This window comes from Anolis sagrei, chromosome 4 (assembly GCF_037176765.1).
Source record: "Anolis sagrei isolate rAnoSag1 chromosome 4, rAnoSag1.mat, whole genome shotgun sequence".
NCBI classification, from domain to species: domain Eukaryota; kingdom Metazoa; phylum Chordata; class Lepidosauria; order Squamata; family Dactyloidae; genus Anolis; species Anolis sagrei.
Genome location: NC_090024.1, coordinates 106,085,014 through 106,096,908, shown reverse-complemented (window position 1 = coordinate 106,096,908; position 11,895 = coordinate 106,085,014). Strand labels below are relative to the sequence as shown.

The window sequence follows — 11,895 nt, the reverse complement described above, 5'->3', positions numbered from 1 at the left end:
TGAAAACGTGGTTGTTCCGGTGTGCTTTTCCAAAATAAGGAAACTCCTAGCATTATGTCCCAATGCACTTTATTAGAGATCTAGGATATCTGCATGCCCATCCCCCTCCAAACACGCCACCTTGTCATGCCCAGCATTTTTAATTTTAATTATTACATTTGGCCCGGCCATTATTTTTAATTGCGTCATTGGATGTTGTTAATGTATTGCTATTCTTTGCTATTGCTTTGTTTTTTGAGTTATTGTGTTGTTGTTGTTGTTTTATTGTTGTATTTGGGCTCAGCCTCTTGTAAGCCGCACCGAGTCCTTCGGGAGATGGTAGTGGGGTACAAATAAAGGTTTATTATTATTATTATTATTATTATTAAGATGATGCAACAACACCCCCCATGGCTGGAGTCGAGCACAGCCTCCAAGAAGCCAGAAATAAAATGGGGAAAACTGCCTTTACCTCTTTTTGTGTTGTCTGTCCTTGTTAACTGTATAATCGGCATTGAATGTTTGCCATATGTGTATTCTGTAAGCCGCTCTGAGTCCCCTTCAGGGTGAGAAGGGCAGGGTATTAATGTCATATATAAATAAATAAAGAATACTTGAAAGAACAGATACTACTAGAAATTTTACACTGGGATCCCAACTTCAAGAATGTCAGATAAGTTCATTCAGGCACTACACAATTTACAGTTAAATGATCTATGCATCCTTCCCTCTCCTTCCATTGTGGCTGCTTAGTATGATTGAGCCTTAAACTGTAGTTAATTTTAATAAGTTATCTTAACACACTGTAGCTTGATGATGGCTGATTTCAGTAAGACTTGACTTGCCTCCTTGTTGAAACAGTAGGGTAAAGTTAATATTTTTAAAATGTACCTGTTTCAAGATTCATACTTACTATTAAACTACAAATAAAACAGGTTGCAAACAGTTTCTGATCAACAGCATGGAAATGAAATAATCTTATTCTCCATTTTGATACCATACATATTTTTTTATGATTATAAGTTGGTCCATCTTTTCCCAGAGAAAACTTTCAGCAGTTATGGACTCCCAGAAGAACAATATTGGATTAAAAACAGATAAAACTCACAATGCCCTTTAAAATACATATTTAATTTTAGAAGATAGAAAGCTAACAGTTCTGAAGGAGGCAGTGAGAAAAAGCGTTTCAGTGATGGTGCTTCTGCTTAAACTGAAGTCCACAGTAGCCACATGTTCCTGTCTTCGTGTCTTTATCCTGCAAACGGGAAAGAGGTGAAGGTGAAAAAATAAAGTTACTAAAGTAAGCCCACTTGCACAAACTTTCAGAACAAATACTTTGAGTTTTCATATGCAACACTTTTGTTTGCATATGAAAACTACAGGGTGAGGCAGCGTAGCTTCCTTTTTAAAAATGCACGCCATTCAGTCGGTTGAAGACGTAGCAGAGTGCTACTGGTCTCATTCAAGAGGTGGGAGTATAAAGTTTTGTCCTGACACAGTTCAGTCGCTATCATGCGTTGGAACAGTGAGGAGCGTGCTTTTGCCGTTGAGGCCTACTTTTCGAGTGGATTTGGAGTGGCCGGCCCGCTCTCCAGATTTGGCCCCTTGTGATTTTTTTCGATGGGGTTTTTTGAAATCCCATGTTTATGTGAACCGTCCAAGGACCCTACAAGATTTGAAGACCAACATCCAGGAAGAAATTGCCAACATAACGCCTGCTATGCTGGCAAGTCATGGCAAACGCCAGAAATCAGTGTATGGAGAATGGGGGACGTCACCTATCTAATTTGATCTTCAAAACTACGTAAAACAAAACTTTAAGTATGTGCCTACATTACAAAAAAAAAATTAAATTTTCTGATTCATACAATGGATTTTACTAAGTTTTGAAAAAAGGAAGTTATGCTGCTTCACCCTGTAGAAAGGTGGCACACAGCTTTATTTTTCCATGTTTACTGCTGAGTATGGGGGTTCCATTAGGCCTAATCGAAGGTGTATTTTACGTCATACACACTGTGAACTCAGCAATGTCTGCTTCTGGGGACAGAAATATGCTGCAAAAATGATAATGGATTTCATTGAGTGGCTGCCATATACTCATTAAAAACCATTACTAAATACATCTCCTATTCAAACAGTACCGTGATATTCGAACAGGAAAGTGACAATCAAATGATTGGGGGGGGGGGGGGGGACAGTTCTAATTATTTACTTTCAGTTTAAGATATTTCTGGATTTCAAAACATTAGGTAAAGAGGGGCTGGAAAACAGCCCATCTTCATCTGAAAATGCAAAACAAAGTAAAGTCTTTGAATTATACCATTTTTGATGTGAACAAAGAGTGACGCTGGTTATCTATTCCAAAGGACTAAGGCTAGTCATGGAATATATGGATGCTATCCAACAGCTCTAACAATTGCCCATTATCTGTCTAGCAGTCACCCCTGACTATCAATTCTCCTTTTTTTAATCAATTAGGCTTCACTTTCCTGTACCAATTTGAAGAGGCAATTAAACCATAAAAAGTGACAAGACTTCAGATGAGCAAAGTGCTTCCATCTGATGTGCTAACAAGATACATACAATTAAAAGAAAGCAATCTATTCAATAATACATCCCATAAAATATTTGAATTTACAGGTGAGATACGCTAACAAGCAATAATTAAAGCAAAACAAAGAGAATGAAGACTGACATTAATGGCTGGAACTACATTAAGAATCAACCATAGATACAACACAGAAAAGACAAACATGCACACACTTTTATCTTTAAAATGCCCATATACGAGTGTCTCCCTCACTTACTCATTTAGTCCATCATTAAAACGTAACCCAAAACTAAGTCTCCACAATAAAATTATATATAGACATAAGTGTATTATGGCCACTCAGAGGCTGTGGATGCTTCATTATTGCAGTGTACTTTATATGCAGCAAAACAACTGGCGTATCAAGGCCCTACTATTTGGTCTCTGTTTTACACAGTACAAACTCCATACCCTTGGATGCCATACTCATATGTCACTACTACTCATTTTCACCAAACTCCAAGAAAGCCTCCCTGACCCAAACCAGTGTCTGACTACTGTGATAGACTGGATGATGGCTAACAGGTTGAAGCTTAATCCAGACAAGACAGAGGTCCTCCTGGTCAGTTGTGGGGCCAACCGGGGTATTGGGTGGCAACCTGTGCTCAATGGGGTTACGCTTCCCTGAGGGCGCAGGTCTGTAGCTTGGAGGTCCTTCTGGACTCAACGCTGTCACTTGAGGCTCAGGTGTCGGCAGTGGCCAAGAGGGCCTTTGCACAACTCAAACTTGTGCACCAGCTGCGACCATACCTTGTCAAGTCTGACTTGGCCAGCAGGTCCATGCTTGGTTACATCCAGATTGGACTATTGCAATGCACTCTACATGAGGCTGCCCTTGAAGACGGCCCAGAAGCTCCAATTGGTACAACGGGCAGCAACCAGGCTCCTTACTGGAGCAAACTATAGGGAGCATACAATGCCCCTTTTAAAACAGCCTCACTGGCTGCCAATAAGTTGCCGAGCCAAATTCAAGGTGCAGGTTATGACCTATAAAGCCCTAAACAATTCGGGCCCCACCTATCTTTGTGATCGCATCTTCCTCTTTAAGATCTTCCGGGGAGGCCCTCCTTTTGCTCCTACCACCGTAACAAGCACAGTTGATGGGGACAAGAGAGAGGGCCTTCTCAGTGGTGCCCCCCCCCCGCCTCTGGAACGCCCTTCCTAGAGAAATAAGACGGCCCCATCCCTCCCTTCTTTTTGTAAGAGCTTGAAGACTTGGTGGTTTAAACAAGCCTTTGAGAACAACTGATTCTAGCTCACCCCCAGATATTGCTGAACATGGCCATATTTTTTTCTACCAATTACCCAGGTCACTTCCTCCTATTAGGCCCTGGAAATGAACAGTCATAGACTTTACCTATTATTGTTGTTGCCTGCCATAGCATTGCACCTAATTTCCCAGGCCCTCTAGAAACTGCACTAGCCTCGGCCGGCCTTTTTAAATTGCCTTGAATAGGCAGGATTATTTTAAATATATATGTGCTATTATGATTTTTTATGCTTATATTGCTTCGTTAATTTTATGTTTATGTTGTTTACTCTGTATGTATTGATGATGTTACTTGGAAACCGCTCTGAGTCCCTCGGGGAGATGGGGGGGGGGGGGAATATATATAAAGTTTTGTTGTTGTTGTCACTACCTGCTTCTGGCAAAATATCGCCTCCCTAAGAATTTTCTAGGTCCTTCAGGTGATTCTATGGCATGCTTCAACTACAAGGGCCTATAAGTGAGACACTATAGCAGTGGTTCTCAATCTGTGGGTCCGCAGGTGTTTTGGCCTAAAACTCCCAGAAATCCGAGCCAGTTTGCCAGCTGGAGACCCACTGGTTGAGAACAACTACAGCAATTTTCAATGAAAGTGACTCATTTTACTAGGGATTGATACAGGGGTTGAACTATATTTCTCTCTCAAACAGAGTACTCAACACAACAGACAACACAATACAGAATCACGCAGCAACAATTAGATTACATTACCAAATTTATATAAACTTTAGGATGTCCCAGAGCTCCTCCTCCACCATCACAGGATACAACTCTGGTTTCAACTTCACTCACAGGCTGCTCAGCAATTAAATCAATTGCAAAACTCTCATTGACCTGTAATAATAAAATAGAAATGACACCAACAGCACAGACACATATGAACAAAGACACAAGTCCTGGCTTTTGCTACTAGAGAAAATGCAAAATCATCTAACTAAAACAGATCAGTACTAACTGGCTGGCTGGCTCCAAGATTATATCCATGCAACACTGAAAGTTCTTACTGGAATTCTATTTCCCCTTTCCTGATTAAATACTGTGGATCCCTTTATCTCACTACAGGGGCCATTACAGCATCCACAGTCCTAGTACAAGAGAGCTGCAGGAGGGCATAATTTCAGCATACCAACAGCATAATTATTCAGACAGAAGAAAATGAGGGGATTTCTCCTCCCATTGCACCTCCTTTGTGCACTCAAGACTGTGAAAAAGCTGCTTGGGAAATGCAGTTTTACTGACACCACTGGAACACACTACTGGCCCAATGGACAAAGTTATGAGGGCAAACCCAACACTTCAAAAGGAAAATGAGCATAATATTGCTGAATTACAATGGATCAAATGCCTGTTTAAGACAAAGGTATCTGCTTACAATTAAATACAATTATCGCAGGCACAATAATACTATTTTTCCACAGTGTGTTTATTGAGTAGGTTATTATAATAAGCCAAATTTTTCAAGAAGCACAGACTGCAGTGAGCAAAGGATAGGGAATTCGCTTTGTACAAGTACAGCACCAGGTACCATACTAGATTCAAACTGACCCAATTTAAACATGACATTTATTTTACAAGAAAATTATACCTATCCAGAATACCTTGCAGCTGGCATTGCCTTTTAAAATGGTCCTCAACAGATGTGTGCAAAGCTTAAGCATACCAGTGAGCCATGTGTCTCTGGCATACCATTATACACCATTATATCAGGCCCTTTTAATTCATAGGAATGATTGTGTTTTTAACTAATGTTTTAGAATTTTTATTGTTAATTTTGTTTATTGTTTGATTTATTTTGTTTGTTTTTATATTGATTTTATGTGTTATTATTTATTTTTATGTATCTTATTGTATTTATTTATGTTGTGAGCTGCCACAAGTCCCTTGGGGAAATGAGACAGAATACAAATAAAGTTTATTATTATCACTACATCACATGTGAACCAAGCCAAATTGTTTAAATAAAGCACCAATTGAATTAATTTCACTTCAAAGCTTTCATCTGCTCAATTTTGACTATACATTTCAAATATTTCAGAAGTATTAAGATGATCTATGACAGAGGGGAAAGTTTCAAAATGAAGCTTAACCTACAGATAATCTGCAAAATACATCAGCTGAAATATATGGTCTATGTCATATAATGAAAGTGTAATTTGAATTGTGATTAGGGGGAATAAAACTGGTTTCAATCCAAGTTCTTCAACACAATTCTTTAATTTCTGTTTGTTAAAATGCAATACTTATTAATAATTACACTGAATGTACATTCTGTCAATATCTGGAGGAAGCCAAGAAGAAAGACAAATGGTTCCCAACAATGACTTTACCTCTTTCTGTCGTCCAACAAACCGAACCCGTCTGTAATCATATTCTTCATAAACCTGAAATAAAATCAGAAATATATTGATCACATAAGAACATGGCCTTTAGTTTTGATTTCAGGTTGTTACAGTATGCAAGTAAATGGATAAAAAAAAAAGCAATGTTAGAAAATATAAGCAAAGTCAGAAACAACATTTCTATATATCTCGAGGCCATGGAGCAAAGAAGTAACAACTCGGAGACAATGAAATAGTAGTATATTCAGTTCTTGATAGGAAGGATTCATACATTAACATATTCTATTGAATACATAGTGCTACATTTGGGAGAAAATCCATTTTCATCCGAGTAAAGAGAAAAAAGTTACCAGAGTCCATACCATGAGTATCTTTCACATTGTAGGTTAAGACAAATGTACAACTCAGGGAAATTCTTCAACTTGTCACCAAAGTTTACCACACCTTTTGTAGCTGCCTGTTTAATAAATGATTTTATAGACTGATTACTGGTGTGTCTGAATATGTTATAAAGTATGTCCTATCTAATTACTATAAATTGATTTTACTATTATTCTTGAAAGACTCAGTATTAAAGACAGATTTGTAACTGATGATTAGCTATAAACGGGAGTATATTACAAGTTATTACAGAAAGGCTGATGTTCTTTTACTTCCTGGTTGACATTTAAATATATGGCACATTGCTCTTGTGTCAAAATTAGTGTATTTACAAAAAAACCCAGCAATGATACAAATATACACTGTTTTATGAAGAAATGAATCGTGTTAGAGGCAATTTGAAATACCAAATGTCAAGATTCTATGTATCTGTTTTCTTTGATTAAAATATTTGAATTTCTAGACATCACAATTATCCAGAATTGGAAATAGGTGTGACTTATCATGAAAAGGTCAGTACACTGATGCATATTGCTTGGCTGTGCCCACTTAGCTCCTCCTGCCAGTGGATGCAACTAAACAAACCCGATATCAACAGAATCATCAGCCAGAGTAGCAAATGGAGTCAAAACTGAGTAAGAAATGCAGTAGCTGGAAGACAACTGGTAACACTTTATGTGTGATAACCTATATTCCACAGACTGCACACTCCTCATGTGGCCTAATTTATAAGCCCAGAACTCTCTTGCCTCCCCTCCTGCCAGGAATAAGCCAAAAGTATTTCTGCTGAGGAAAAACCAAGTTAAAGCTGCTATGTTAAAAAGAGACTGGATGAAAAGCCATTGCCACCTGACCACTCCCATTTACAGCAGAAGCTATAATAAACAATAGGCCAAGATGAATTCAGACCCCTGATTTATGGACAAACTGGGCCATATTATGCTTTTTTATTGGATATCATGACTTGGAAGTGTTTCCTAAAAAGATCCAAACATTCAATGCTAACTTTACTTACAAGACTTGAACCTTTATGGACAAGTTCCTTAATAGTGTTTTAGAAAATGTGCAATACAGGAGACAAAACATTATTGTTTGATATACTGGCAAACTAAGAAAAAAGTATAATTTAATTTTAACATAAATTATAATAAAAATTATGCATTTACTTATATCCAACTATTTATATTACATACTATATCCAGAGATCTCACGATTAGCAAAAAAATAACTTTTGAACTTTTGAGCTCTGGCGTGGGCTGGTCCATGAGGTCACAAAAAGTCGGAAGCGACTAAACGAATAAACAAAAATAAAGTAGGCAGCCTGGCAACTTTGCAAACTGATGGGTTGCATATAAATACATGAGTGCATTAATAACAAATGAAAGGGCAGCAGGCGCAGGACAATCCAAAGGAGAGCCCTTGCAGGAAGGAAACAGTGCGTCTGGACCAGACATGGGCACACTTCGGGCCTCCTGGTGTTTTGGACTTCAACTCCCACAATTCCCACAAGGAGGCGATAGGGCCTATTTGAGGACAAGATGGGGCAATGATGACAGAAGGTAGGGAAAAGGCAAAACTACTTAATGCCTTCTTTGCCTCGGTCTTCTCACAGAAAGAAAGTCATCTTCAACCTCAGCAAGATGGAGTGGATAAGAGATTAGAGGACATCCAACCCCAAATTGGGAAACAAGTCGTCCAGGAATACCTGGCCGCTCTAAAGGAGTTCAAGTCCCCAGGGCCAGATCAACTACACCCAAGAGTACTGAAGGAACTAGCGGAAGTCATTTCGGAACCATTGGCAACCATCTTTGAGAGTTCTTGGAGAACGGGAGAAGTTCCAGCAGACTGGAGGAGGGCCAATGTGGTCAAAATCCTCAAAAAGGGAAATAGGATGACCCAAACAACTACTGTCCAGCCAGCCTCACGTCGATACCAGGCAAGATTCTGGAAAAGATTGTTAAGGAAGTGGTCTGCAAACACTTAGAAACAAATGCGGTCATCACTAATAGTCAACATGGATTTATAAAAAACAAGTCATGCCAGACTAATCTGATCTCTTTTTTCGATAGAGTTACAAGCTGGATAGATGCAGGGAATGTTGTGGATATAGCGTACCTGGATTTCAGTAAGGCCTTCGACAAGGTCCCCCATGACCTTCTGGCAAACAAAGTAGTCCAATGTGGGCTAAGCAAAACTATGGTGAGGTGGATCTGTAATTGGTTAAATGGACGAACCCAGAGGGTGCTCACCAATGCTTCCTCTTCATCTGTGATGAGCGGCTTGCCGCAGGGTTCCGTCCTGGGCCCAGTCCTGTTCAACATCTTTATTAATGACTTAGATGAAGGGCTAGAAGGCAGGATCATCAAGTTTGCAGATGACACAAAATTGGGAGGGATAGCCAATACTCCAGAGGACAGGAGCAGGATTCAAAACGATCTTGACAGATTAGAGAGATGGGCCAAAACTAACAAAATGAAGTTCAACAGTGACAAATACAAGATACTCCACTTTGGCAGGAAAAACGAAATGGAAAGATACAGAATGGGGGACAATGCCTGGCTCGAGAGCAGTACGTGTGAAAAAGATCTTGGAGTCCTCGTGGACAACAAGTTAAACATGAGCCAACAATGTGATGTGGCGGCAAAAAAAGCCAATGGGATTTTGGCCTGCATCAATAGGAGCATAGTGTCTAGATCTAGGGAAGTAATGCTACCCCTCTATTCCGTTTTGGTTAGACCACATCTGGAATATTGTGTCCAATTCTGGGCACCACAATTCAAGAGAGATATTGACAAGCTGGAATGTGTCCAGAGGAGGGCGACTAAAATGATCAAGGGTCTGGAGAACAAGCCCTATGAGGAGCGGCTTAAGGAAAAGGGCACGTTTAGGCTGAAGAAGAGAAGGCTGAGAGGGGATATGATAGCCATGTATAAATATGTGAGAGGAAGCCACAGGGAGGAGGGAGCAAGCTTGTTTTCTGCTTCCTTGGAGACTAGGACGCGGAACAATGGCTTCAAACTACAAGGGAGGAGATTCCATCTGAACATGAGGAAGAACTTCCTGACTGTGAGAGCCGTTCAGCAGTGGAACTCTCTGCCCTGGAGTGTGGTGGAGGCTTCTTCTTTGGAAACTTTTAAACAGAGGCTGGATGGCCATCTGTCAGGGGTGCTTTCAGTGCAATATTCCTGCTTCTTGGCAGGGGGTTGGACTGGATGGCCCATGAGGTCTCTTCCAACTCTTTGATTCTATGAATTCCTAACAGCCTCAGGGCCTTTCCTTTTCCCCTCAGCCTGGTCTAAAGTTAGAAGAGAGAGCAAGGGGAGTATTGAAGAGAGGCCCCCCAAGGACACCCCAAACGCTATCTATTCACCTGCCCCGTGTGCGTCACTTTCTCGCCGGTCGGGGAAGCGGCCGAAGCGTAGCTCCTCCTAGACGCAAGGCCGGCCCTCTTCGTCGCCGAGAAACCCGCCCGCAGCACCCCTCGCAAGGACAGAGTGGCCGCCGCCATTTTTTTTAGTCGGCTTCCCTCAGCAACACAACACAAGCCAGTGCGCACGCGCGAACTGCTGCGGTTCCTCAAGCCCCGCCCATAATAATTGCGTCCGACGTCACTCGGCGTGGAATGACGTCAGCTCGTAGAAAAGCCTTCAGGGAAGGCGACGTTCCGTGGTTCGCCGCTACCCAAGAGTCTCTTCCTGCGGGATTTTTGGAAGGTTAGTGGAATTGTGTTATTTCCCCCTTCTTCAGGACTATGCAGTTGAAACTCCGACGCAGGCATTCTGGTTGGAAGAGGGATTTACGTACAGAACTTGAAGGTGTTTCTATGAGAAAGTTCGCGCATGCACTCATGGTTTTTTAAAAAATATACTGCGCATGCGCGTCAGGCTTCTTCCTCGTTGGTTAATATAGGGTGCCTCCCGGCCCCATCTGATCCTCTTATGCTGGTGTGTAGGGCTACAGATACTATCATCCCACCGGGAGGTTGTGGTCAAACACACCAGAAAGCTAGGTTGCCTTACCTGTCAAGGGCAGCGCTATTCCAATAATGATGCATGGACTCTGAACAATTCGTTAAAGTTAATAATAAAAATTAAAGCCTGTATAAATAAAAATGTAATCTTAACACCTCTCAACAAAAGATTCCCCCAGGCTCAGCCAGGCCTTCAAATGCTAATGAAGGTGGTCAGTTGAAACATTCACACCTAGCTCCAGCAGAGAAGAGCTCTTTGCCCCACCCCAGTCATTCCACAGATATATAAGCCCATATTCCTAATTCCAACAGATCTCATTACCTCTGAGGATGTTTGCCATAGATGCAGGCGAAACGTCAGGAGAAATGGCTCTAGAACATGGCCATATAGCCCGAAAAAAAACCCCACAAGAACCTAGTGATTCCAGCCATGAAAGCCTTCGACAATACATTAAAAATGTAATGTTCATTTGTGGAATTAACGGAACTCACAACCCACTGGACGTATTGACACCAAATTTGGACACAAGACACCCAACAACCCAATGTATGTCCTTCACTCAAAAAAAAAATTCATTTTGTCATTTGGGAATTGTAGTTTCTGGGATTTATAGTTCACCTACAATCAAAGAGCATTCTGAACCCCACCAATGATGGAATTGAACCAAACTTGGTACACAGTTCTCCCATGACCAACAGAAAATACTGGAAGGGTTTGATGGGCAGTGTCCTTTGCTTTGGGAGTTGTAGTTCACCTACATCCAGAGATCACTGTGGACTCAAATAATGATGAATCTGGACCAAACTCTACACGAATACTCAATATGCCCAAATGTGAACACTGGCAGAGTTTGGGAAAATAGAATCTTGACATTTGGGAGTTGTAGTTGCTTGGATTTGTAGTTCACCAACAATCACAGCATTCTGAACCCCATCAACAATAGAATTGGGCCAAACCTCCCACACAGAACCCCCATGTGGGCCACAGCAACGCGTGGCAGGGGACAACTAGTTAATAATAATAATAATAATAATAATATTTTGGCCCCTTCCACACTGCTGAATAAAATCCCACGTTATCTGCTTTGACCTGGAATGTATGGCAGTGTGGACTCAGACAACCCAGTTCAAAGCAGATATTGTGGATTTTTCTGCCTTGATATTGTGGGTTATATAGCTGTGTGAAAGGGCTCTTTCTTTATTCCCAGCCCCATTTCCCAAAAAGGGACTCAGAGCAGCTTACAATCATAAAATAAAACAGTCGATAGTATAAACAAGCTTATTTATCTAAACGCATCTCTCCCTATGAACCTTCTAGGAAGTTGAGATCATCTGAAGAGGCCCTGCTCTCGATCGCACTTGTCTCACA

General features: G+C 40.9%; 1 protein-coding gene across 1 annotated transcript; it reads right to left on the bottom strand.

The window, feature by feature from the left end:
• Positions 1–1,089: 1,089 nt before the first annotated feature.
• Positions 1,090–10,134, bottom strand: NDUFS6 (NADH:ubiquinone oxidoreductase subunit S6). Its single transcript, XM_060774616.2, has 4 exons — positions 9,927–10,134; positions 6,164–6,217; positions 4,548–4,670; positions 1,090–1,234 (listed from the first exon to the last, which is right to left on the bottom strand). Exons 1-4 carry the CDS (start codon positions 10,062–10,064, stop codon positions 1,166–1,168), a joined length of 384 nt encoding a protein of 127 aa, XP_060630599.1. The 5' UTR covers positions 10,065–10,134; the 3' UTR covers positions 1,090–1,165.
• Positions 10,135–11,895: the final 1,761 nt, after the last annotated feature.

What these genes read in the sequence shown, in the direction of transcription:
- NDUFS6 (XM_060774616.2), bottom strand. Translation starts at nt 10,064, where the DNA reads ATGGCGGCGGCCACTCTGTCCTTGCGAGGGGTGCTGCGGGCGGGTTTC. An exon ending in AAGTGACGCACACGGGGCAG is followed by an intron (nt 6,218 to 9,926) that starts GTGAATAGATAG and finishes ATTTTATTTCAG; the next exon opens with GTTTATGAAGAATATGATTA. An exon ending in CTAAAGTTTATATAAATTTG is followed by an intron (nt 1,235 to 4,547) that starts GTAATGTAATCT and finishes TCCCGTTTGCAG; the next exon opens with GATAAAGACACGAAGACAGG.